Source organism: Muntiacus reevesi, chromosome 9, assembly GCF_963930625.1.
Source record: "Muntiacus reevesi chromosome 9, mMunRee1.1, whole genome shotgun sequence".
Lineage (NCBI taxonomy): Eukaryota > Metazoa > Chordata > Mammalia > Artiodactyla > Cervidae > Muntiacus > Muntiacus reevesi.
The window spans coordinates 1,031,263-1,055,620 of record NC_089257.1 but is presented as its reverse complement, the minus strand read 5'-3'; the positions used below and the strand labels follow the sequence as shown (position 1 = coordinate 1,055,620).

At 46.0% G+C, this 24,358-nt stretch overlaps 1 protein-coding gene across 1 annotated transcript; it reads right to left on the bottom strand.

Moving 5' to 3' along the window:
- Positions 1-9,387: 9,387 nt before the first annotated feature.
- On the bottom strand, positions 9,388-24,142 carry TCN1 (transcobalamin 1). The gene is made up of 9 exons (XM_065945478.1): positions 24,032-24,142; positions 21,416-21,595; positions 20,305-20,445; positions 18,223-18,378; positions 16,820-17,001; positions 13,640-13,823; positions 11,541-11,724; positions 9,755-9,873; positions 9,388-9,449 (listed from the first exon to the last, which is right to left on the bottom strand). The coding sequence occupies exons 1-9, from the start codon at positions 24,108-24,110 to the stop codon at positions 9,388-9,390; spliced, it is 1,287 nt and encodes a 428-aa protein (XP_065801550.1). The 5' UTR covers positions 24,111-24,142.
- Between the last annotated feature and the right edge of the window lie 216 nt (positions 24,143-24,358).

The following is a 24,358-nucleotide window of genomic DNA, read 5'->3' as shown; positions in this document are numbered from 1 at the left end:
CTAACCGCTTATGCTAATTTCCGTTTGCTTATGTAAGCTTACCTACTTCAGACCTTCCAGGGTGTCTGAAGGTCATGTCTAGGCAGCACGGTCATAGGAGTCACTCAGGACTTAGTATGCGATGAAGGCCAAGTGTCCTTTACTAAAGTCCCGGGAGGCTGGCTAATGGGTGAGTCTTTAGGGGACTTTCTCCTAAGCCTTTTCATGCCCAGAAACCTCTTGGCTATTTATCGGCAACCACTTCATTGAAGCTGGGGTGATTCCTAAGGCCCCACCTCACTTACAGTTCATGGGGTTCTCGTGGCAAGAATACTGGAGTGGTTTGCCATTCCCTCCTCCAGTGGACCGCATTCTGTCAGAACTCTCCTCTATGACCCATCCGTCTTGGGTGGCCCTGCACGGCATGGCTTCATTGAGTTATGCAAGCCCCTTCGTCACAAGGAGGCAGTAATCCGTGAAGGGGAAACACGGGCAAACCCCGGGAGATGGTGATGCACAGGGAGGCCTGGTGTGCTGCAGTCCATGGGGTTGCAAAGAGTCAGACATGACTTGGTGATGAATAGCAACACCTCACTTACAGTCTGAAGCACTTGTTTCACAAGAAGTCCTCTGAGGCTCTCAGGTGAGCGTCGGGGGTGAGGGCTGGCTTTATGCAATGAGCTAAGTCATCCTGACTTGGGTTCCCCAGTTCCCCAGAATTTTTTATTTTTTAATTTCTCTTTCCCATCTGGGGAAGAAAGCAGTTTCAAACACCCAGGGCTTTCAGGTATTGTCTTTTAAAGTAAGTAATTGGAAAACATGGGATCAATGAACTATATTAAGTAATATGTATATATTAATTTTTTAAAAATTGTGGCTGTATAATAAAGCAAACTAAGCCTCCTTATCCTGGAGAACAGAAAATAATGAGATTATGAAGGAGGGAACTACTTTTTTTCTTTTCTAACAACCTAGACACCATATTAAAAAGCAGACACGTTACTTTGTCAACAAAGGTCCGTCTAGTCAAGGCTATGATTTTTCCAGTAGTCATGTATGGATGTGAGAGTTGGACTATCAAGAAAGCTGAGCGCCAAAGAATTGATGCTTTTGAACTGTGGTGTTGGAGAAGACTCTTGAGAGTCCATTGGACTGTAAGGAGATCCAACCAGTCCATCCTAAAGGAGATCAGTCCTGAATATTCATTGGAAGGACTGATGCTGAAGCTGAAACTCTAATAATTTGGCCACCTGATTTGAAGAGCTGACTCATTGGAAAAGACCCTGATGCTGGGAGGGATTGAGGGCAGGAGGAGAAGGGGACGACAGAGGATGAGATGGCTGGATGGCATCACCGACTCGATGGACATGAGTTTGAGTAAACTCTGGAAGTTGGTGATGGACAGGGAGGCCTGATGTGCTGCAGTCCATGGGGTCACAAAGAGTCAGACACGACTGAGCTATATCAAGTAGCTTCTTTTAGGAGGCCATTCTCCAGTGACTCCAATCTTAAACTAAGATTCAAAGTCCTTCGCACAACCTCTGGCCCTGTGAGATCTGCCCTCTGGCTTCCTTCTGGCCCTCACCTCCATCCACTCTCTCCCTCGCCCTTGCAGCTTCTGCAGCACCTCTTGTTCCTCGAACCCGTCGGTCACCTTAGGTCTTGCTGCACCCCCTGCCCGGGACATCGTTACTCCAGGTACTGGCACGATGGCTCCCTCACTTCTTTCACTACTCTGCTCAGAGGTCAGGTTTTTAATTTTATTTATTTATGTTTTTACTTTTGACTATGCTGGATCTTCGTTGCCGTGTGCGTCAAGTGAGGGCTGCTCGCTGGCCGTGGGGTGTGGACCGCTCGCTGTGGCGGCCTCTCCTGCCGTGGAGGACGGGCTCTGGGGCACGTGGCCCAGTCGCGGGGGCTCGGGCTCCAGGGCGCAGGCTCAGTGGTTGTGGCACGCGGGCTTAGTTGCTCTGCAGTGCGTGGGACCTTCCCCGGATCAAGAACTGAACCCGTGTCCCCTCGTTGGCAGGCGAATTCTACGCCACGGAGCCACCAGGGAAGCCCAAAGCCCAGCTTCTATTTATTTTCCTGTTTCCGTTTCATTTTTTATTCTTTTAAACTTTTAATTGGAGTATAGCTGCTTCACGAGGCGTCCGTTCCTGCTGTCGGGCACAGCGACTCAGCCACGTGTGTGCGCACACCCCATCCTGGGGTCTCCTCCCGGAAGTCACCTCGGAGCTCTGAGTGGAGTTCCGTGTCAAAGGTCAGCTCGCAGAGACGCCTGTGTGCGGGGCGGCCTCCGCCCGACACCCGCCGCCCGCGTCTGCTGCAGCCCGCACCTCCGTCACACTGCGCGCGCCGCGTCCCGGCCGCCTCCTTCCCGGAGGGTGTCGGCCGCCTCCTTCCCGGAGGGTGTCGGCCGCCTCCTTCCCGGAGGGTGTCGGCCGCCTCCTTCCCGGAGGGTGTCGGCCGCCTCCTTCCCGGAGGGTGTCGGCTCCACAGTGCGGGGACGTCCTCTGTTTTGTCCACGGCTTTGTCCCAGGTACGTGAGACGCTGCCTCGCTCCTAGTCTGCATCAAAGGAATACGTAAACATTTTTTATCTTTTCATTGAAATATAGTTGATTTACAATGTTGTGTTAGTTTCTGGTGTATAGCAGAGCGAGTCAGTCATACATATGTATATTCTTTTCCATTATGATTTGTTACAGGATCTCGAATATAGTTCCCTGGGCTATACAGTAGGACCTTTATCTATTTTGTCTATAGCAGTGTGTATCTGCTAATCCCAAACTCCTAAGTTATCCCTCCCCTACCCCTTCCCCCCTGTGGTAACAGTGCAGTTTGTTTCTCAAATTGGTGTATCTGTTAATGTTTTGTAAATAAGTTTGTTTGTATCACAGTTTAGATTCCACATATAAATGATGTCATAAGAAATGATGTCTTTGTCTGACTTGGTGTGATCATCTCTACATCTCTCCATGTTGCTACAAACAACATTATCAAATGAATACTTTTTGAATGAGTGAATTAATGAACAAATACATAGCATAGGTGATAAAGCATTTTTTTTCTTTCTTGGAGAATGTCGGTGGTGGTGTGGGTGAGAACACAGGATACATATTAGGGTGTGATACACGTCTAACATCATCTGTTTCCACCTCCTGGCGTTCATGCCCTTATATAATCAGTCCTCTTGAGATGGTTGGATGGCATCACTGACTCAATGGACATGAGTTTGGGTGGACTCCGGGAGTTGGTGATAGACAGGGAGGCCTGGCATGCTGCAGTCCATGGGTCACAGAGAGCCGGACACAACTGAGCAACTGAACTGAACTTCTTTAGCATGTGAGTTGACCTTGCTTCTAATAATCATAATTCAGGAAAAGTGATGGAATGAGGTTGCAGAAGAGCAGCTCCATCTGGCTGGCAGTCCCTGGCTCTTCTTGCTTCTTGCTCTGATAAAGCAGCTGCTGTGTTGTGAGCTTCCTTATGGAAGAGCCTGTGTGGGGAAGAGCTGAGAGCATCTTCCAGCCCACAGCCAGGCAGGGAGGAATCCTGCCACAGTCACGTGAAGGAGCTTGAAAGCAGCTCCTTCCCCAGTTGAGTTTTGAGATGAAGGCAGCCCTAGCCAACATCTTTTTTTTTCATTTATTTTTTAAAGTTGATTTGTTGTATTTTCATTCAGTTTGAGTTTTTCTTTTTTTTTTTTCCTTCTGCCACACAGCATGCTAAATGCCAGTTCCCTAATCAGGGACCAAAACCATGGCCCCTGCAGTGGAAGCTCAGAGACCCAGCCACTGGGCCTCAAGGGAAGTCTCTTCAGCTGACATCTTGATTGCAGGTTCATGAAAGACTGGAGCCAGAGGACCCAGGCAACCTGTCTCTCCATTCCTCACCCAGAGAAACTGTGAGATGACGTGTTGTTGTTTTAAGCCACTAAGTTTTAGGGCGACTTGTTACACAGAAATATGTGACTAATACACAGTATTTGGTGGGCGGTGATGAAAGTGAAAGGGGAGAGTGAAAAAGTTGGCTTAAAGCTCAACATTCAGAAAACTAAGATCATGGCATCCAGTCCCATCACTTCTTGGCAAATAGATGAGGAAACAGTGGCTGACTGTATTTTTCTGGGCTCCAAAATCACTGCAGATGGTGACTGCAGCCATGAAATTAAAAGATGCTTGTTCCTTGGAAGGAAAGTTATGACCAACCTAGACAGCATATTAAAAAGCAGAGACATTGCTTTGTCAACAAAGCCCTGTCTAGTCAAGGCTATTGTTTTTCCCGTAGTCACGTATGGATGTGAGAGTTGGACTATAAAGAAAGCTGAGCACTGAAGAATTGATGTTTTTGAACTGTGGTGTTGGATAAGATTCTTGAGAGTCCCTTGGACTGCAAGGAGATCCAACCAGTCCATCCTAAAGGAGATCAGTCCTGGGTGTTCATTGGAAGGACTGATGTTGAAGTTGAAACTCCAATATTTTGGCCACCTGATGCAAAGAGCTGACTTATTTGAAAAGACCCTGAGCTTGGGAAAGGTTGAAGGTAGGAGGAGAAGGGGACGACAGAGGGTGAGATGGTTGGATGGCATCACCGACTCAATGGATATGAGTTTGGGTAAACTCTGGGAGTTGGTGATAGTCAGGGAGGCCTGGCGTGCTTCAGATCATGGGGTCGCAAAGAGTCGGACACGACTGAGCAGCTGAACTGAACTGAAGCAGTTTTGGTCTGCATTTCTGGAGAGCCTTGTCCCCCATGTGAAGGAGTAGAATGATCCTCACACCTTTAAGATGTGCCCGTCCTAATCCCTGGAATCTGTGAATGGATTAGGTTAGGTGAGACAGGCTGGGACCTGGGACCCTTTGCTGCAGTGTTTCAACCTGGACAAAGTCTCCTCAAGCCACAAAATAGAAAGAAATGATAAAGGACTGAAAATAACTGTATGCATGCTCAATGGGGACAAATTCTGGACAAAAGATACATAAAGATCAAAAAAGCTCAGCTCGCACTTCTAAAGAGCTGGGAGCAAAAGCAGGGTACTATGTATGCCTCTCTGTGCACAAAGCCACAAAGAGGTGGGCAAATCACCTACGCTACCCCTCCTGCCTGACCCGTGGACACACACCACTACCTTCACCCTCATGTAAGGAATCAGCTCGCCTCTGCTGGGGGAACGAGCTAGCAGGGGACTCTGTTATTTGTTCTTGCTCCCCCCTGCTGTGGCAGGGGTCCCAATAAAGCCTTGTCTGAATATCTTTTCTGGCCTCTGATCAACATCTTTTGGTTAAAGAGACCAAGCATCCTGGTTAGTAATTATTTATATTTTCTTTGTATTTTTTTGCTTGAGCTTCCTTATTTTTGTTGTGGACTATCTTGATGAGCCCAATGTCATCCCAGGGGTCCTTGTAAGCGGAAAAGGGAGGCAGGAGAGTTAGAGTCGGAGGAGATGTGATGAAGGATGCAGAGGTCAGCATGATTTGACTGCTGACTTTGAAGATGGTGGGTCTGAGAGCCTAGGAATGCAGGATTCCTGCAGGAGCTGGAACTTGAGAGAAAGTGATTCTTCCCTAGAAGCTCTAGAAGAAGACAGCACTTTTTTGACACTTCTGATTTCAGCTCAGAGAGTCCCAGTTCAGACTTCTGACCTCCGGAAGTGTGAGAATAATACTGTTTTAAGCCAATACAGTTGTGGGAATTTGTCACAGCAGCAGTAAGAATTTCATACAGGGTTGGGAACCAGCATGATGCTGACCTTGAGCTCCAGAACCTACGGTAACCAGCCTGAGGTAACCCATGCACCCTTGATATATCTTCTGTTTGAACATCCACTTTCTTGTACATTACCTCTTACAGCCATGGTTGCTTCATGTTGACACAGTTTCCATTAGCAAATAACTTCCAGAACAGGAACCACAGAGCCAATAGTTTCTTAAGGAGTATGTTTTGACAGTCTTTGGCTAACTCTTGACTAGACTTCTTTCTTTGTTTTTTCCTGTGCCTCAGTTTTTGGTATCAAAGTACCCAGAGTCTCTCTGGATATCTGAAAGGTTTATTTGTGTTAATTACTTCTTTGCAGGCATAAGTTTCTCCCTTCAGACTCAATCTATGTTCTAATATAATCCCAAACTATAAGAGTTTCCCAGAATGCAAGTGTGGCCAGAAGTAGGTTTCACTTACCAATATTAGTGAAATGCTAATAATGACTATGCCAAAGCCTTTGACTGTGTGGATCACAATAAACTGTGGAAAATTCTGAAAGAGATGGGAATACCAGACCACCTGACCTGCCTCCTGAGAAACATATATGCAGGTCAAGAAGCAACAGTTAGAAGTGGACATGAAACAACAGACTAGTTCCAAATTGGAAAAGAAGTGCGTGAAGGCTGTATATTGTCACCCTGCTTATTTTACTTATATGCAGAGTACATCATGCAAAACGCCAGAGTGGGTGAAGCACAAGCTGGAATCAAGATTGCTGGGAGATATATCAATAACCTCAGATATGTAGATGACACCACCCTTATGGCAGAAAGTGAAGAAGAACTAAAGAGCCTCTTGTTGAAAATGAAAGAGGAGAGTGAAAAAGTTGGCTTAAAACTCAACATTCAGAAAACTAAGATCATGGCATCTGGTCCCATCACTTCTTGGCAAATAGATGGGGAAACAATGGAAATAGTAAGAGACTTTATTTTTGGGGGCTCCAAGATCACTGAAGATGGTGGCTGCAGCCATGAAAGTAAAAGACGTTTGCTCTTTGGAAGAAAAGTTATGACCAACCTAGACAGCATACTAAAAAGCAGAGACATTACTTTGCCAACAAAGGTCTGTCTAGTCAAGGCTATGTTTTTTCCAGTAGTCATGTATGGATGTGAGAGTTGGACTATAAAGAAAGCTGAGCGCCAAAGAATTGATGCTTTTGAACTGTGGTGTTGGAGAAGACTCTTGAGAGTCCCTTGGGCTGCAAGGAGATCCAACCAGTCCATCCTAGAGGAGATCAGTCCTGGGTGTTCATTGGAAGGACTGATGCTAAAGCTGAAGCTTCAATCCTTTGACCACATGATCCGAAGAGCTGACTCATTGGAAAAGACTCTGATGCTGGGAAAGATTGAAGGTGGGAGGAGAAGGGGATGACAGAGGATGAGATGGTTGGATGCCATCACTCACTCAATGGACATGTGTTTGAGTAAACTCCGGGAGTTGGTGATGGACAGGGAGACCTGGTGTGCTGCGGTTCATGGGGTTGCAAAGAGTCAGACATGATTGAGCAACTGAACTGATCTGAACTTTACTGTTATTGACTGAATATTTTTGAAAATAAGCTAGATGGAACTTCCCTGGTGATCCAGTGGTGAAGACTCTGTGCTTCCACTTCAGGGGGCACAGGTTTGATCCCTGGTCTGGGAACTAAGATCCCACAGGCTGCATGATACAGCAAAAAAAAGAAAAGAAAATGAGTGAGAATTATTGAGAGAGAGTTAGGGATCTTGGAGAGACCTATTCCAGCTTTGTTATATTGAGATTAAGTCTCATTGGTTAATTTCAGGGGCAGTATTTTCTGTCATTTTGACATATATGTGTTTGTATTTTTTACTTGAGCTTTCTTACAGACAACATTGTACTGGTTTTCCCAGAATAGTTCCCATTTTTAGCCTGTTGTTTTTCTGAGTGTAATTATTAATAGTACTCACTTTCACTTTTAACAGAGTTGTGGTTGGATGATAAGCTGTATGGTCCCACTATGATGGACAATAATGCCAGTTCTGAGATTTTGAACAGAAAGGACCATGATGCTGGGAAAGATTGAGGGCACGAGGAGAAGGAGATGACAGAGGATGAGATGGTTGGATGGCATCACTGACTCAATGGACATGAGTTTGAGCAAGCTCCGGGAGAGAGTGATGGACAGGGAGGCCTGGCGTGCTGCAGTCCATGGGGTCGCAGAGTCAGACACGACTGAGTCACTGAACAACAGCAAGAATCTTAAGCCGTTATTCTCCAATTTCACGTAGATTGTATAGTCTATAAATATATCTGACAGCTGGCACCCCATGCTCACAGCACCATGGAAGTCCCCTGCCTCTAACTGAGTTCTCAGGATGTGACGCAGACCCCAGAGGATGGACTCCATCGCTCTGCAGCTGAGAAGACCGCGTTCACACCGGTTCATGAAGACCAGGGCAGGGGTGGATCTGAGAGTCGACGATCAGTGCCCGAAGCAGTGGGCAGGAGGAGCGCTCAGCCCCTGACTGTAAAGCAGGGCTGCTGGTCGGGGGAGGAAAGAAGAGAATCTTGAAAACACAAGGAGAAATGAGGGAGATGTTGCTGAAACAAAGTCAGTAATTCGACCTGCAGGCCTCTTCCTTTGGGAGACTACTATCATGTTTTCTAAAGATTTTTTAATGTGGACCATTTGTGAGGTCTTTAGTAGACCTGTTAAAATGCTGCTACTGTTTTCCCCTTGTGGATGAGACACGGGCGGCCTTAGCTCCCCACCCAGAGACCGAGTCTGCGCTGCGGCCCTGGGAGGTGATGCCTCGGCCTCGGACAACCGGGGGAGTCCCGTGCAGGTGACTTTAAATGGGTTGCTTTGTGCTTCATCTGAAGCACCTGTGGCATCTTAGAGGCATCTCTGGTTCCTAACTGAATGTGCCCACAGCTCAGATACTCAGTATACGGTGTAACCTAGTTCAGGCTTAGACATGATTCAGCTTTTTTTTTTAGGTGAGTTCTGCTGAACTGAACGTTGGAGTCATTTCTTTTTTTGCATGTGGATTTGGTGATGTGACTATGAGAGTGATTTTCATGGTGAAATAAGAGAAGTGGGACCTAGGGAAGGCTGCTGAGATGGGGATGACGTGGTTCCTCAAGCCTTGTGCTCCGACGTTTATGGATAGGCCTCACATTTTACTTTGCCTAGGGCAGTATTTTTCTCTCCACCCACTTGCTGCCTGTGTGAGGCCAGTGTGTCTCCTCAGTTCCTCCCTTGTCCCGGGTCTCAGAGAGCTCAGTCTCCCCGTGAGACGCCTCCTGATTTCACTGCTTGTTGCTGCGCCGTCTGACTCAGAACCTTCTCTCCATTCCCCCCAGTTGCCTCAGGTCACCCAGAAAGTTACCAGGGGAACCGTGAGCAGAACTCACCTTCTCAGACAGGTGGGTCTAATCTTTCTCACTTCGCTTCCTCCTGAGGTAGTCTTCCCTCTAATAGTAATTCCCTTTGATATTAAATGATTAGAACGTGCTCTTTTTGTGTAGCTGTTGGTCTTTATTGGACACTCAAAGAGAGAAGTAGAGGTTATTGATGTGCTGTGAGGATTGAGATATAAACAAAAAGGAATGTGTAAGATCAATTTCCACATAGAATTGTACCACAGAAGGCTCAGACCCAGCTGAGGGAGGTTTGAATTTATTAGTATTTGCTCCAACAAACCTCCAAATTGTCTCCATTTTGGACAACGTAACTCCCAGCTCCTGAAAAGGAAGAAGGAGACGTGGGTCCAAGGATTTGATCACCAAATCATCAAATAATGGATCTGGCACTCCCAGACCCTCGGAGGAGGAAACGGCAACCCCCTCCACCACGTGTTCTTGCCTGGGAAATCCCACGGACAGAGGAGCCTGGCGGACTACAGCCCACGGGGTCACGGAGAGGCAGACACGGCTGCGAGGCTGGGCACATGCTCACAGCCTTGGCGTGTCCCCGCCAAGCTCACACACGCACACGTGAGTGCTTCGGGTGCCTCGCTCTGCAGGGCTGTTCTCATCCTCCGCCTTACCTTGGCTCAGTGGCTGGCCATTGCTCAGAAGTTTCCAGTAGGTTCTGTCATTACTGTTGGCCCTTATCCCCTGGACAGAGGTGACGTAGGGGCCCCACGAGGTCTCCTCCACTGTGAAGCTGTGGGGAACAGTGAGTTGGTACACGGATTCAGGATGTTCAAAGGCAACCCTCCCATGGGCACTTCTTTTGTGTACCTAAGAGTCACTGGAAGATATTACACAGACCTCCTGGCCTTCTTCCCAGATATCTTGATTCTGGAGATCTGGGCCAGAACCAGGAATCTGCGTGTTTTACCAACATTCTAGGTCATTCTGAGGCAGACAGTCTACAACCCATGCACATTATAGAAACCTGCCTGTGGTTTCTGCCCCTCTCTCCTGCTATAGTAGACAGTTTGCCATCAACAGTTCCTAATCTTCTACCCAAGACAGTAACAGCTGAAGATGCTAAACAGTACAAGAAAGTGTTAACCAGTTGTCCTAGAGGTACTTGGGAAAAAGGAAAGGATAATTTAATAGCTCATGTTTACTTATCAAGAAGTGACATAATTGGTATTTGTTTCATATTCTTTTGTCCGATTTTTCTCCCTTCCTGGGAACACTTGAAAACAGGCTTTATATATATACACACAGATACATATTTTCTTGTATATGATTTTCTCTGTTGCATCTTAGAGCATGTTATTAGACACAATAAGTGCCAGTTAGGCTTGAGGAGCCATTTAAGCCATATTTTTCAGAGGCCAAGTCAATATCTTCAATTTAATATTTGACCTCTCTAGGCCAGGGAGCCTTAACTGAAGAGTCCTTGAATCTCCTGTAAGGTGGAGGCGGCCTGGAGCAGCTTCCCAGGGTCTGTGAAACCTCAGATTCCAGTGACAAGTCTTGCACTCAGATTTAGAGAACGAACTCGTGGTTACCAGGGGGAAAGGGTGGCGGAGGAGGGGGGCGGCACAGGCTGGGAGTTTGGGGTTGAGACGCACACACTGCTGCGTGTGGAACAGACAGCCAGCAGGGCCCTGCTGGATGGCGGAGGGAACTCTGCTCTACAGTCTATAACAGCCTGAATGGGGAAAGAATCCTGCGGGTATACTTTGCTGCATACCTATAACTGACACATCATCGTTAATCAACCACACTCCAATACAAAATGAAAAACGACAAGTGACCCATTTTATGCATTTGTTCATTTTCTGGGATGAGAATCCCACTCATCAGACTTTCAGAGGGGTCACGGTTTAAAAAACAGTTAAGAACCACTATTCTAGACACAAAATGTCTGACTTAGATTCTGTTAATTGAAGGAGCTCTACTGACAGAAGAGCGATCCCTGGTACTTATTTATCTATCTATTAATATCTGCTATGTGCTGGAAGAGGAAAGATTTCACCTCCCTTTTTAAACCCCTGCTGTGCTGTGAGGATGAACAGCGAAGCTGCTGAGAAGTGTTTTAAATGCACATTGTACTCTGGCGCGGATGTGTTCCTGCTGAGTCATGATCACATTAAGTTCCTTAATCTCAGGTTATCTATCGGGCTTCCCTCATAGCTCAGGTGGTAAAGAACCCGCCTGCAACACAGGAGACCCTGGTTCGATTCCTGGCTTGGGAAGATCCCCTGGAGAAGGGAGAGGCTACACACTCCAGTATTCTTGGGCTTCCCTGGTGACCCAGCTGGTAAAGAATCGCCCGCAATGCGGGAGACCTGGGTTAGATCCCTGGAGAAGGAAAAGGCTCCCCACGCCAGGATTCTGGCCTGGAGAATTCCACGGACTGCACAGACGTACCGAAACAGAGTCTCATTTTTCTCCTGAGCGGCCTTCATGACGTCGAGGAAGACAGAACCCTTTCTCACAGTGACTTTGGTGTGACTTGTCTCGTTGATTTGCACAGAGTATTTGACTGAGATATCCAAGGGTGCTGTCGTAGGCGTCACAACACCAGGCTTTTCAGTGGAGATGTTGAATTTGACTGGCAGAGACAGAAAAGTAGAGGAGAATTATTATTCAGAAGAATAAAAACGATGTCAGAGTCTGCACACCTCTCCAACCCTATGCAGCAACTCTCTCCCGGTTAATGTGGAAGAGGGTTTATACCAGGAGCCCTGGTCAGCAATCGGAGGTGGGGGGGAGGGTATCTCTCAAACAACTAAAGCACGAATTAAAACCAGATACTCACCGGCTTGTGAAGGCTTGTGTTTGCTTCAACTTCCAGCTGTTGCAGCAAATCAGTTGCCCCATTTCCCATTTCTCACAGAGGCTCCTGACTTTTCTTTTTTGTTTTGCATTGGTGCAGCATACAATAATGCCCCCCCCCACCCTTTTCTTTTCTTCTTTCGTGTGCTTTTTGATTTTTTTTCCTTTTTGTGATTTTAAAAAATAAGTCATTTATTTATGTGTTTAGCTTTGGCTGTGCTGGGTCTTTGCTACTGTGTGGGCCTTGCTCTAGATGCAGTGAGTGGGGTGGCTGCCTCTAGTTGCGAGGTGAGAACGCTCTGGTTCTCCTTGCTGCGGCTTCTCTGGTTGTGGACACAGGCTCCAGGACACCCGGCCTCCAGGGGTTGCGGCTCCCAGGCTGGAGAGCGCAGGCTCAGGAGCCGCGGTACGCGGGCCGAGGTGCGCCTCAGCACGTGGGGCCGTCCCGGGTCAGGGATTGAACCCATGTCTCCCGCACTGGCAGGTGGATCCCATATGACTGAGCCGCTGGGGAAGCCCCTGGGCCTTTTAATTTTCTGTTTAAGTATTGACACACAACATCATGTTAGTTTCCCGTGTAAAACACGATGCAACATTTATATACATGAGGAGGTGATCGGCACTGTGACTCTAGTAACCGCCCGTCACCACAGAGTTACTGCGATGTTATTGACTACATCCTCTATGCTGCACACTATACTGCCATGAAGTATTTATTTTATGACAGGAAGTTTGTGTCTCTTAGCATCCTTCCCATATTTTCCCAACCCCCTGCCCTTTTATTTATTAACATTTATAGAGAACATTACGTGTGGCACTGTGTGCTAATCATCTTGCATGAATTATCTTCTTCAATCCTTACTAATGCCTGATACATACTATTATCATTTGCATTTCTTATAGTAGAAAACTTTTAAGCTTAAGTTTTTGTCCAAGCTCCCTAAACCTACATGTGGCTGAACCATAAATGACCAATACAGAAGGAAAAGTCTCCTTTCTTTATACCTTGTTGCAAATCAGTGGTTTGATTAATGGTTCAAGCTGTAATTTTCTTTTAACACTGCCACATTCTTTCCCCATTAACGGCACGTCTCTGGGTGTGCACGAATCAATCCTAATGAGAAGCCAGAGACGTTATACTTTTTAGGTTGGGAAATGATGCTCAGAAAATCTCTCTGTATCCAGAAATCAGAAAGCACCCCTTGAGAGGCTGACACCCTTTAGTCACTTCCCAGCTGGCTTCGTGGCAAAGAATCCTCCTGCCAGTGCAGGAGACCTGAGAGAGGCTGGTTTAATCCCTGGGCAGGGAAAATCCCCTGGAGCAGGAAACAGCAACTCACTCCAGCATTCTTGCCTGGGAAATCATGTAAACAGAGGAGCCTGGTGGGCTACAGTCCAGGGGGGTCCCAAAGAGTGGGACACGACTCAGCAAGCATGCTTATCCTTCAGTCAGCGCTACCTTGTTGTCAGTGTTTGAACCAAGAAGAGTGTCTACTACCTTGATAAGGACAAATCCTCTGGCAGTCATGGTCCCTGATGACATGGAGGACGGAGTTCTGTCTGGGATCTGTCTGGGAACTGTTATACTTTAGAGGTTTAACTGGTCCCTTTTGGTTCCCGAGGACGTCTCAGTCTTACACACTTTGGGTGTTACGCTGAAAGGCAGAACAGTCTGCTCATTAGTGCTATACCTGGATTGTGGCTGCAAGAAGTGTTGGTGACATCCAAATAGGTCTTTCCCATCAAGGCAGGTAAGATCTGGGCTGCAGCAATCGGCAGGGAAAATGCTTTCTGAGAAATGTTGTAAAATACTGTGCGTAGAGTTTCTTGACAATTTGTTTCACTTTTGTAATAGTCCGATGAGACAAAGAGAGCCTAGTGTGTGTGAGAGAGAGAGAAAGAGAGAAGGAGAGAGAATGAGAATGAATGGGAGAGACTTCACATCGTGGGAAAGCTTGAATCTAATTGAGTAAATCTATTTTGGACATTGACTACTGGGAACCACCTTAGACCATTAAGATACCTTTCAAGAAGCTTATGAGCTAGTTTGGGTGGGGAGGTGGGGATTGTTTAATCACTCAAACTTTCATAGTGTCCATGAGAACAGTCTTTCTCTACCGTATTTACTCTTTATTGCTGACACTGAAACCATATGAGATAGTGTTAACTATGAGATAGTGTTAACCGTATGAAATACTGTCAGATAGTGTTAACAGATTCTTGTAAAGGAGTCCCTAAGATAAAGGCCCTTAGACTGGTGTCTCCAACCCCCACCCCCACCCTGGGGACCGCGCAGCAGGGGGTGAGCGGCAGGCAAATCAGGGAAACTTCCCTTACCCCTCCCCATCGCCCACCTTACCTCCTGAACCTCTGCCTGCATAACTGTCTGAAACGTCCCCCCACCCCCTTCCACGGAAAAATGGAATTGTCTTCCATGAAACTGGGCCCTGGTGCCAAAAAGGCTGAGGCCCTCTGCCCTAAGAGAAGGGCTTCCCTGGTAGCTCAGCTGGTAAAGAATCTGCCTGCAATGCAGGAGACCCTGGTTCCATTCCTGGGTTGAGACGACCCCCTGGGGAAGGGATAGGCAACCCACCCCAGTATTCTTGGGCTTCCCCTGTGGCTCAGCTGGTGAAGAATCTGCCTGCCATGCGGGAGACCTGGGTTTGATCCCTGGGTTGGGAAGATCCCCTGGAGGAGGGAATGGCAACCCACTCTAGTATTCTGGCCTGGAGGATTCCGTGGACAGAGGAGCCTGGCGGGCTACAGTCCATGGGGTTGCAGAGTCAGACATGACTGAGCGACTAAGCACAGCGCAAGCCTAAGAGAGGCGCCGAGCGGCATGGTCCTCCTGAAGGGGAAGAGCTCCTAAACATTAGCGAGATGGAGGAAGGCTCGGCAGAGAAGGCGATACGGGAACAGGGCTCGGCGCCGTGGTGGTGTCTCAGTAGGCGACATGCGGAGATGAACAGGTGACTGAAGGGCGTAGGAACGGCCAGGGCCTGGCCTGTTTGTGGTGACAGTGTCTGAGTTTCAGGAAGCTCCCCAGAGGATTCCTCTTGGCTTCGGAGGACTGGTGTCGAGAGCACACGCAAAGCATCGCAGGAGGACAGCCTGGAGACAAGGGCTGGAGCCGGGTCGGCCGACCCTGAGTGTCAGGGGGTGATTGCTGGACAGTGGGGAGTCTGAGAGGTTCTTGAATGGAAACCCTCCAGGCAGCAGATGTAAAGTGGACTCAAGGGGCAAAATTACAGGGTAGGAAAATTTAAGAGGGTATTAATTAATTTCCTGGGAAATCCCATGGACGGAGGAGCCTGGGGGCTACAGTCCATGGGGTCCAAAAAGAGTTGGACAGGATTCAATGACTAAACAACAACAAGAGTAAGACAAGGACTAAGATGGACTGAGCTTGAAGATATTGTTCTGGAGTTTCTCGAGGAAGGACAGTTCCCCTTTTCATCTTTTCTTGAAGACTCTTAAAGATAACCAAGTGGTCAATCAGGGTTTTGTGTGTGTGTTTGTGTGAGTTATTAAAAACAACACAGAAAGAAAATTTATAAGGGACTTCTCTGGTGGTCCAGGGGTTAAAACTCCATGGGTGGAGTGGTTGAAACTCCATGCTCTCAATGCATGGGGCACAGGTTTGATCCCTGGTCTGGGAATTAAGATCCCACATGCTTTGGGACATGGCCAAAAAAATAAATAAAAATTAAAAAGGTCATCCTGAAAAAACTCATCACATTATATCTTCTTTTATAAACAATGTGGTGGGTAGGCAGCTCTTGATCCTGCCATGAATGAATACCACCTATAGGCTGATCAAGACCAAGCCCAGCTCCACACCTGAAATTGTGTATTAACTGATTAGTGTGGGGTGTAAACATGAGCACTTCCTGAAAGCTCCTCTCCTCTAGGGAAATCAGATGTGCACCCAGAATAGGAAACCACTGCTCTATATTAATTTCTAGCAGAGCAAGTGTAAAGAGGAACAGCAACATGGACAGTCTTTAAGACTGGACCCTGACTTACATCATCAGCCTCATCTTGTCGTTCTTTGCAGGAGCCCTGTGCTGACTGGGCTGCACGCTCTGATCTTCCTCAATTGCCGAAGGTGCCTCTGCACTTTTTTCCTCGATTCTGCTCTCCCTATGAAAGTCCTCTCATCTCGGGTCAGCCTGGCAGGCCCCAATTCATACCAAAGACTTGGTGAAATCCTTTTTTCCACCTATGTGCTTTTCCTCATCTCTTCTTGTATGTACCCCTTAGAGTTGAGCTGATCAGTGACTAAACTCAGGAATAAACTCTTGGTCTTCAAAGAACATATACAGGACTGTGTAAGCATTGAGTGTGAGTTTTGACACCAGTTATTTTGGTCCTATCCCCTCTCCATCACCCTTTGGCTTTGTTCTATTAGGCAATTTACTGGTACTCTGTGATTCATGCTCTTATTCTAGGAAACGGAGGTAAAAATTCTTTCTCCATTGGGTGGTTGTGCATTAGTGACAATGTCAATAATTATCAGCTGCTGTTACTGCCACTACTACTACTTATTTCCATAACAATAACCTAATTTGGGAGGTAAGATGAAACACTGAACAATGGTATGTGGTAAAGCGGGAAATGACGTGTTAAAGAAAAACAAAATAGATTGCAGTAGGCACTAGCATCTCTCAATGTAGTCAGGGAAAGCTGCGTAGAGACATCGGGTGTGGAGAGTGACAGAGAGGGGGTACATTTCAGGCAGGGGAGGGACACCACGTGACTAAAGCAAAGTCAGGTGGATAGTAAGTCCTCAGGAGACCAAGAGGGAGGGAGGAAGGGGCTGCTTCTGCTGTGACCCGGTTCTCTGGCTCCTGTTTTGCCTTCTGACTTACCTGCATAGCTTCTCCCGTGCTAAATATGTTTCCGAAGAGACCCTGTTTTCCCTCGGACTGGATCTTGCTTGCCAGTGTTGCTGTATAATTTCTGATTTTATCCTCTGTACTTGCTTCCATTTTCTTTTGTGTTTTATTCCCCTGCAGACAGGTCAGAGCAAGAACGGCCATCGCTCCAGTATCTGTCAGGAAGCAAAACGCTGGTGACTGTGTGAGTAATCCTCCCGGGTTCACCCTGGGCTAAGCAGTTTCCTGGTGTGTGGGGCTTTCAAAACTCACAGTAGGAGGACTCTGGGCAGAATGGGATGCTTGGTCATGCTGGTTAATGATGCAAGAGAAGACTTTCCAGATACAGTAGCCATCCTCTCGCCCTGACCTCTCAAGTATGTCAAGATTCCTTCCTTATGTGGGTAACCACGAGCCTTGCACTCAGGGACTCACATCTTGGTCATAGAAGCACTTATCAATTTGTCGGCGCAAACACACAAACAGTCTGCCTTTACATTGTGGTTGTTCTCATCTTTTTCATCTTTCAACCACATTGGCAAAGAAATTGAGAAAACCGAGGATGACATACCGAACAAAAATGTCTCTAAATTTCCAAGATTTTCATTAGACTGATTTGAAAATAGCACTTAGGAGAACTGTTTATTCAGTAAACACCCTTAATGGGGAGGATATGGCAAGAGATTAGAAGAATGGGATGAGATCTGTTTTTCTGGCTCATTTCTTGGTTCCTTCTGTTTTCTTTAGGCCTGGTGCTGTCTCTCTCATAGGAAAAGAAATATAAGAAATTCACATTCTCCTTGTTACTCTGAGACACTGAATGGTGGCTTCTTGGGGAAAAATGAGTTTGTGGATCTGTCTAAAGGGAACTTCTTTTTCGATGTGTAAGCTGATCCAGTGGGAAATTTCTGGTCCTTTTCCGTGATGGATACACACTTTATTGATCAAAATATTCCATCTTACCACTGGAGAGATTGTTTTGTTCAAGTAAGCCCATGCATCCAAATGATCCCAACGGGTTAGAGAATGATGCAGGGTTGAGATGAGTGAATTCCACCACACCCCCTTTCTCTAACATTTATGCTTCCTAAGATGCCTTATTGATCCTCATGATCTAGCCTCATTTTACAAGTGGGAAAATTAAAGTTGAGAGCTAACATCCATTGGCTACTCAGAGAAAAGGGGGAGAAGGAACTGGGTCCTTTCACTGTACTGCACACCTAGAAAGAGGCTTAAAAACCATCCCATATCCACTCTCCTAAAAAAAAATTCTCTTCTGAGAAGACTAGGGTAGTGAGGAAAGAAAAAATCAAGTACTTATTGTAGAAAAATATAAAAGACAAAGCCTCCTGGTGCCCATGTCCTTGAAACCAAGGGAGTTGGGTTCAATGACTTACCTACTGAGAACTGGTCCTCAAAATAATAGTTCTTATTTTCAGGAGTGAAGTAATAAGTAACACTGGTGATTGAATAGCTCCCATTGAACAGACACAAGGCCAACAGGGCCAGGCTGAGCTGGTAATAGTTAGTCAGTGGATTGCCATCGTGTGTTTCTGTCGGGGAGCAAAGGAATACCTTATTCACACGGGTGGTACTGGAATAGTACATTTTAAGCTTATTTCTACTTACTCTATCTCCATTTCTTTACATTTAAAGAGAGATGAATGAGAGAGGGGAGAGATTGGTCAGAGAAACAGCGAACTTGAGACATTTACAGGCTTTTAAGGTCCACCAAGGGCTCCCCTGGCAGCTCAGATAGTGCAGAATCTGCCTGCAGTGCAAGAGATCCAGGTTCAATACCTGGGTCAGGAAGGTCCCCTGGAGAAGGGAACAGTTACCCACTCCAGGATTCTTGCCTGGAGGATCCCATGGACGAGGAGCCTGGCGGGCTACAGTCCACGGGGTCTCAGAGTCAGACATGCCCGAACAACTAACACTTTCACTTTCCAGGGCCACCAAATTCAACTCAACTCCTTTTATTTTATGCCTGAGGCAATTCAGCATGAAAGAGATAAAAGTACTGTTCTCCCAGCAATCCCAATCCTGGGCATGTATCCTGAGAAAACACTAATTCAAAAAGACATGTGCACCGCAGTGTTCGTTGCAGCGCTGTTTACAATAGCAAGGACATAGCAGCAAGCTGACAGAGCAATGCGTAAAGATGTGGCGCATATATACAATGGAGTATTACTAAGCCATCAAAAGAACAGAGTAATGCCATTTGCAACCACGTGGATGGACCTAGAGATTATCATACTGAGTTAAGTCAGACACAGAGAGACAAGCAGCATATCATGTCACTTACACGTGGCATCTGAGGAAAAGGCACAAATGAACTTACTTACAGAGCAGAAGTAGAGACGTAGACGCAGAAAACAGACCTATGGCCGTACCACGGGGTGAGGCGGCGGGGAGGGGTAGACTGGAGACGGGTTGACTGGGGCAGTCACGCCCACTCCGTGCAGCCCCATGGGCTGCAGCCTCTGTCCGTGGGCTTCTCCAGGCAGCGCACTGGGGCGGCAGCAGCGAGACTGCACCCAGGCCTGGCACGTGGTGTGTGCCCAGTGCTCAGTCGTGTCCGACCCCTCATGACCCCCTGGACTGTAGCCCTCCAGGCTCCGCTGTCCTTGGATTTCCTAGGCAAGAATACTGGAGCAGGTTGCCATTTCCTTCTCCAAGATCAAGCCGGGTCTCCTGCATTGCAGGCAGATTCTTTGCCATGTGAGCTACCAGGGAAGCCCATATCCACACTACTGTATATAAAATGGATATCTAATATGAGCCTGCTGTATAGTACAGGAAAGCCTACTCAGCACTCTGTAATGGCATATATACGAAAAGAATCTGAAAAAAGAGTGGGCAGACGGCTGTTAATGTATAACCGATTCACTTTGCTGTACACCTGAAACGAATACAGTATTATAAATCAAACACCTTCCAGTAAAAATAAAAAAAATACTATCTTGATGTTCAGATGGTTACGGAGCTAGAACTAGAACCCAGAAATGTATCTCACTAGTAGCCGTGATGATCAACTTATTTTTCACTACTTTTGCCATCTTTGTTCTTGTACTAGAATCATTAAGTGTACACTTTGGTACTTATGACACAATGTCTCATCTTGATCAGCTATTTCTGGTGTAACTTGTCCAAAAGCCAAGCTTCTGAAGGACTAGAGAACTGTGACCTGTGTGTTTGCATGTGGGTGTGTGTATTTATCATCCAGTGTAAGGTAAGCTTGACATAGGGTCAATGCTTAACTGAAGATATTGGAAAAGAAAACTCAAGACACATTTGAAAGAAAAAAGGGAAAGTGGTCTTCAAAGGAACAGGGGGAGGTACAAAGGGAAGACCTTCATAGGTACACGTGGGATGAGTGGAGTGAAGAAGAGAAGGAACGAGTAGGTAGAAACTTCATGCAGTTCTGAATCAGTGGAGGAGACAAAGACATCCAGGGTCTCTGAGCATGTGATTCTCACCCATATTCTGAATTTCTGCTTGGAATTTGTCTCCAAGTTTGCTAACCAGATGAGCACCACGTATAAACTCTTCATCTGGATTTTCACATGCTCCCAAAGCCAGAATACCCAAGGCAAGCTGTCCCGAGGTCAACTCCATCTCTGAAAAGAAAAGTATTCAAGTTAAACAAGGCACATGCTTATGATTTTTTTGGCCTCCTGTCTTCCTTGTGATTTATATTGCTGTCACTTTTTTGTCCTGTTCTACTCTTTATTAATGTTTTATTGTCCTCCTCTTTATCTCCCCAAACAGAGCCTTTTCTAGCAGTACTGTGTAAATGCAGCCTAGATCTTAGTCTTTCCCATGAAATTGCGGGCTCTTTTTGGAATCAAGAAATCCTTGAACAAAGAATAGAAATAGATAAATAATAAAGCCTTGGGATCTTCCTCCTTGAGGGTGCCTTCTCGCCAGGATAGGAATAATTGACTTGTATTTAAAATATCCAAATTCTCAGGCTCCTCCTATCCTCACAATAATATTGTTGGGTAGGTAGCAGTGGCTATATTTTCCCCTTATACTCATTAGAAAGCTCAGTGTTGAAAGTTTCAGTATGGAATCTGGTCTCAATTCCAGTCCATATCTCCACAACTCTATGGTCACCTCTCTGCTGTCAGCTTTCTTGGTTGTGGCTCATGCTCTTGTCTGGTCGTGAACTCAACTTAATGATGTAAATCTCAATGGATGAGAGTGTATGATTTCTTTTGCTTTTCCTATTTTCAGGGCCCAAAGAAGGAAAGCTTCACTCTACAGTAAGTGGCAGGGGGTTGAGGATTTGAGGTACCTTTTTGTCACCTCAATTTTAAAAAATTTTATGTAAACTTTATTTAAAAAAAAAAACCCACTACATACTTGGACTACATTTTTAAAAAAAAATTTAGGTAACATTTATAACATTATATAAGTTTCACGTTTACAATATTTTATTTCTACTCCTGTTCATCTCAAGTTTTCTACAGCAAAGATGGATGTACCAGGGATGACTTGGACACACAATTTTTAGGACTCACTGGAGATGATCTTTATAGATGGGTAAGTCTTTCTGTAAATATTCTGGGGAATATAGGCACTCACCTTTGCTATTTATGTCTTCTTTGATTTGTTGACTCAGCTGTTGTTCTAGGCTTTGATTCTTAATCCCAGCAAGTCTGAGGGTCAACAGGACGTTGGCATTTTGGATCCCTTTGGTGTAGTTTGCCTTTAGCATTGTGTTTATCAGAGGTTCTAGACACCTGAAGTCTGCTGCATTTACCTCTGTGGAAGGGAGAGAGGAAATAAGAGGCACACACATAGAATATTAGGGCTAAGAACAGGAATGATATTAAAATATTTAGTAACATATGGCATAGACACAGACCCATTTGGTAGTCACTGGCAATGTTGCTGGAATGATGCAAGGGAAGTCTGGCGCCCCACTCTGCCATGTATTGTTTTTTTGCCAACCAGCATGGAAGTGTTAAATATTTAAACAAGTGGTTCAGCCTTACCATTGTGTCCTTCCTGTTAGCTCGTGTGTGTGTGTGTGTGTGTGTGTGTGTGTGTGTGTGTGTTAGCCGCTAAGGCCCAGAGGGAGTCCTTAAGGGGCCTTGGTAATTGGAGCTCTAACTGAGACTGCAATGCACATCTTCCAAGTCCCCGCCTGTAACCCAGTCTGCTTTCTGGATTTAGTCATTTTCTCCTCCATCTTCTTCTTATTCACCTGGGTTAATGCTGACAAGAAGGAGAGAGAAGAGAAGGCAGAAGTTCTACATGTCATTAGTGACTGACTGCAGTGACCCAGAGCTGCATTGTCTGATTGCTCAACTGCCCAGGCATCAAGATCAAGGCATTATTCAGCAGGGAGGACCCTTTGAAAACCTTCCAGTTTTAGCCTACAATGTGTCCAATTCCCAGGGGCAAGGATGGAGGGAGTCCTCCTATACTGTGGAATTAAAAAGAGAATCCAGAGCTCCCAATAAACCTGGAGGAGAAGAAGAGTTAACCATCACTGAAAATATTTCTCAGCATACCTTGACCATCACCTAAGAAAATCCTTCCCATCTCCAGATTATCTCATGGGCTTGGGGAATAGTGAAAAGAATGTGAACCTTGGGCTCAGGAAGATCTTTGCTGGGGTCTTTATTCTTTAACTTATAACTGGGGGTAAGTTATGCAACTTTCCTGACTTCAAGGAGTCAAGAAATAGCCAAAGATAATGGACAAGAAACCACCAAATAAGCTATAAGATACTGTATGTATTATTACTTCTAGCTCAACTCTAGTTTCTGTCACTATCCTTAGCGAGTCCAGGAAATATTATTTTTCTTGCCCACCTGCCTTTAATAGAGAGTCAGGAAGATCTGAACAGAGTGATTGAGAAAGGTCATGGCTTGTTAACAGGCATAACTGGACAATTGTGAGTCACCTCTGAGATTCAGTTCAGCAGAATTTTTGGGCACTGAAATAGACTTCTTTAGTTCCTGGTAAAGGAACAACTGCAGTCAACTTCCTTACCCACTAAAAGCAAAGTTAATTATTTTCTACTGTGAATGAAGCTTCCAAAGCTCGATGGAGAACCCCTGTTCTTCCGCCACAACTGAGGAAATAACAGGCCAGGAGAAAGAATTAAGAGCTGGCAGATTCTGAGCTTTCATCTTTCAGCTGTGGGATGGGTTTCCTCTTGTAGGCTAGAGAGACCAGGGAGATGTAGCCACAGCTGGTACCACATAGTGGCATCACCTTTGGCCTGGTTTGAAGCTCAATTCCACGGTAAAGAATTCCAATAGAGAAATCATACCTGTCAGCTATATAATGCTTTAACAAATCACCCGCTTCAACAACCTTCTCTGGTTATTCTTCATTTCTGGGTGAAGTTAAAATGATCCATGGGACTTCCCTGTCAGTCCAGTGGTTCAAATTCTGTGCTTCCAAAGCAGGGGGTCCAGGCTCAATTCCTGGCCAGGGAACTAGATCCCACATGCCACAGCTAAGACCCAGCACAGCCAAATAAACAAATAAACATTAAAAAGACACTGGTACATTCAGTTACTAAGGGGTCACACTAGACCTGAGACCAGCTTTTCTTTCTCTCAGTATTTTTTTAATAGAATCACATACTCTCTGGAGCCTATACCCAAAGGAGAGATGATGGGTTTTTACCCATGTCCTCTGGGGAAGAGTTGAAAAGAGGAAGATGTACCGCTTAGAATATCTAAACTCAGTAAGGACTAGAGAGCAATCTTCTTTATTTGAAAGACATGATTAACATTACTTTCTTCTGTGTAGTTACAAGGAGTTAACCCAAAACCTCTGGGTTGAACTTCTTAAAAATAGATTGTATCTCAAGGTCACAAGATATCTTTCCATGATCTGAAAACTTTCTGAGATCATGAGTTTTCTGTTCTTAAAAAGGAACGAGCAAAGACAGGTCCTTGACAGGGCTGTTGTGGGAGAAAGGATCTTAGTCTAGGAAGAAGAGTGAAACACGTAAATCCTGAAGCTCTGAGCCCACTTAGAACAGCACGCATCGTAGACCTGTCCCCATCACCTCCTGCCACCCTCCAGTCACGCAGAGTCCAGCGATGCCCAGCGCTGGAGTCGAGCCTTTCCTCAGGTAACGACACAGTAGCCTCCAGGAACTGTCGTGCTGTTTTTAGCTCATAGCTCAAAATGCTCAAAGTTTCGAGCAGTTTTAGCTCAAAGCATACTCACTACAGATCTGGCATAGTTGACCTGGAATAAGAGAAAAGAATAGCAGCCCCATTAGGGGCAGCTGGCGTGGTGGTATCATCTCTCCAGCTCGCTCAGGAGTGGTGAGGCTGGGCTGGCTCTTTATGGGTGATGGACAGAGGGTTCTGGGCACTCCTCCTTCCGTTTGCCTCAGTCTCTTTCACTCAAGCAAACATTGAGTAATGTCAGGAGGTGTGGTCATGTGCGCTTGCCCAAGTAACGTAATAAACCAGGAAGACTTGAAAGGTATGGCTAGGGAGAATGAGGAAATAATATTTCTTTGTTTCCCATCTTAAACCATTAGGGTTC

What these genes read in the sequence shown, in the direction of transcription:
- TCN1 (XM_065945478.1), bottom strand. Translation starts at nt 24,110, where the DNA reads ATGATACCACCACGCCAGCTGCCCCTAATGGGGCTGCTATTCTTTTCT. An exon ending in TGAGGACCAGTTCTCAGTAG is followed by an intron (nt 17,002 to 18,222) that starts GTAAGTCATTGA and finishes GCTTCCTGACAG; the next exon opens with ATACTGGAGCGATGGCCGTT. An exon ending in AAAAATGAGACTCTGTTTCG is followed by an intron (nt 9,874 to 11,540) that starts GTACGTCTGTGC and finishes TGTTCCCCACAG; the next exon opens with CTTCACAGTGGAGGAGACCT.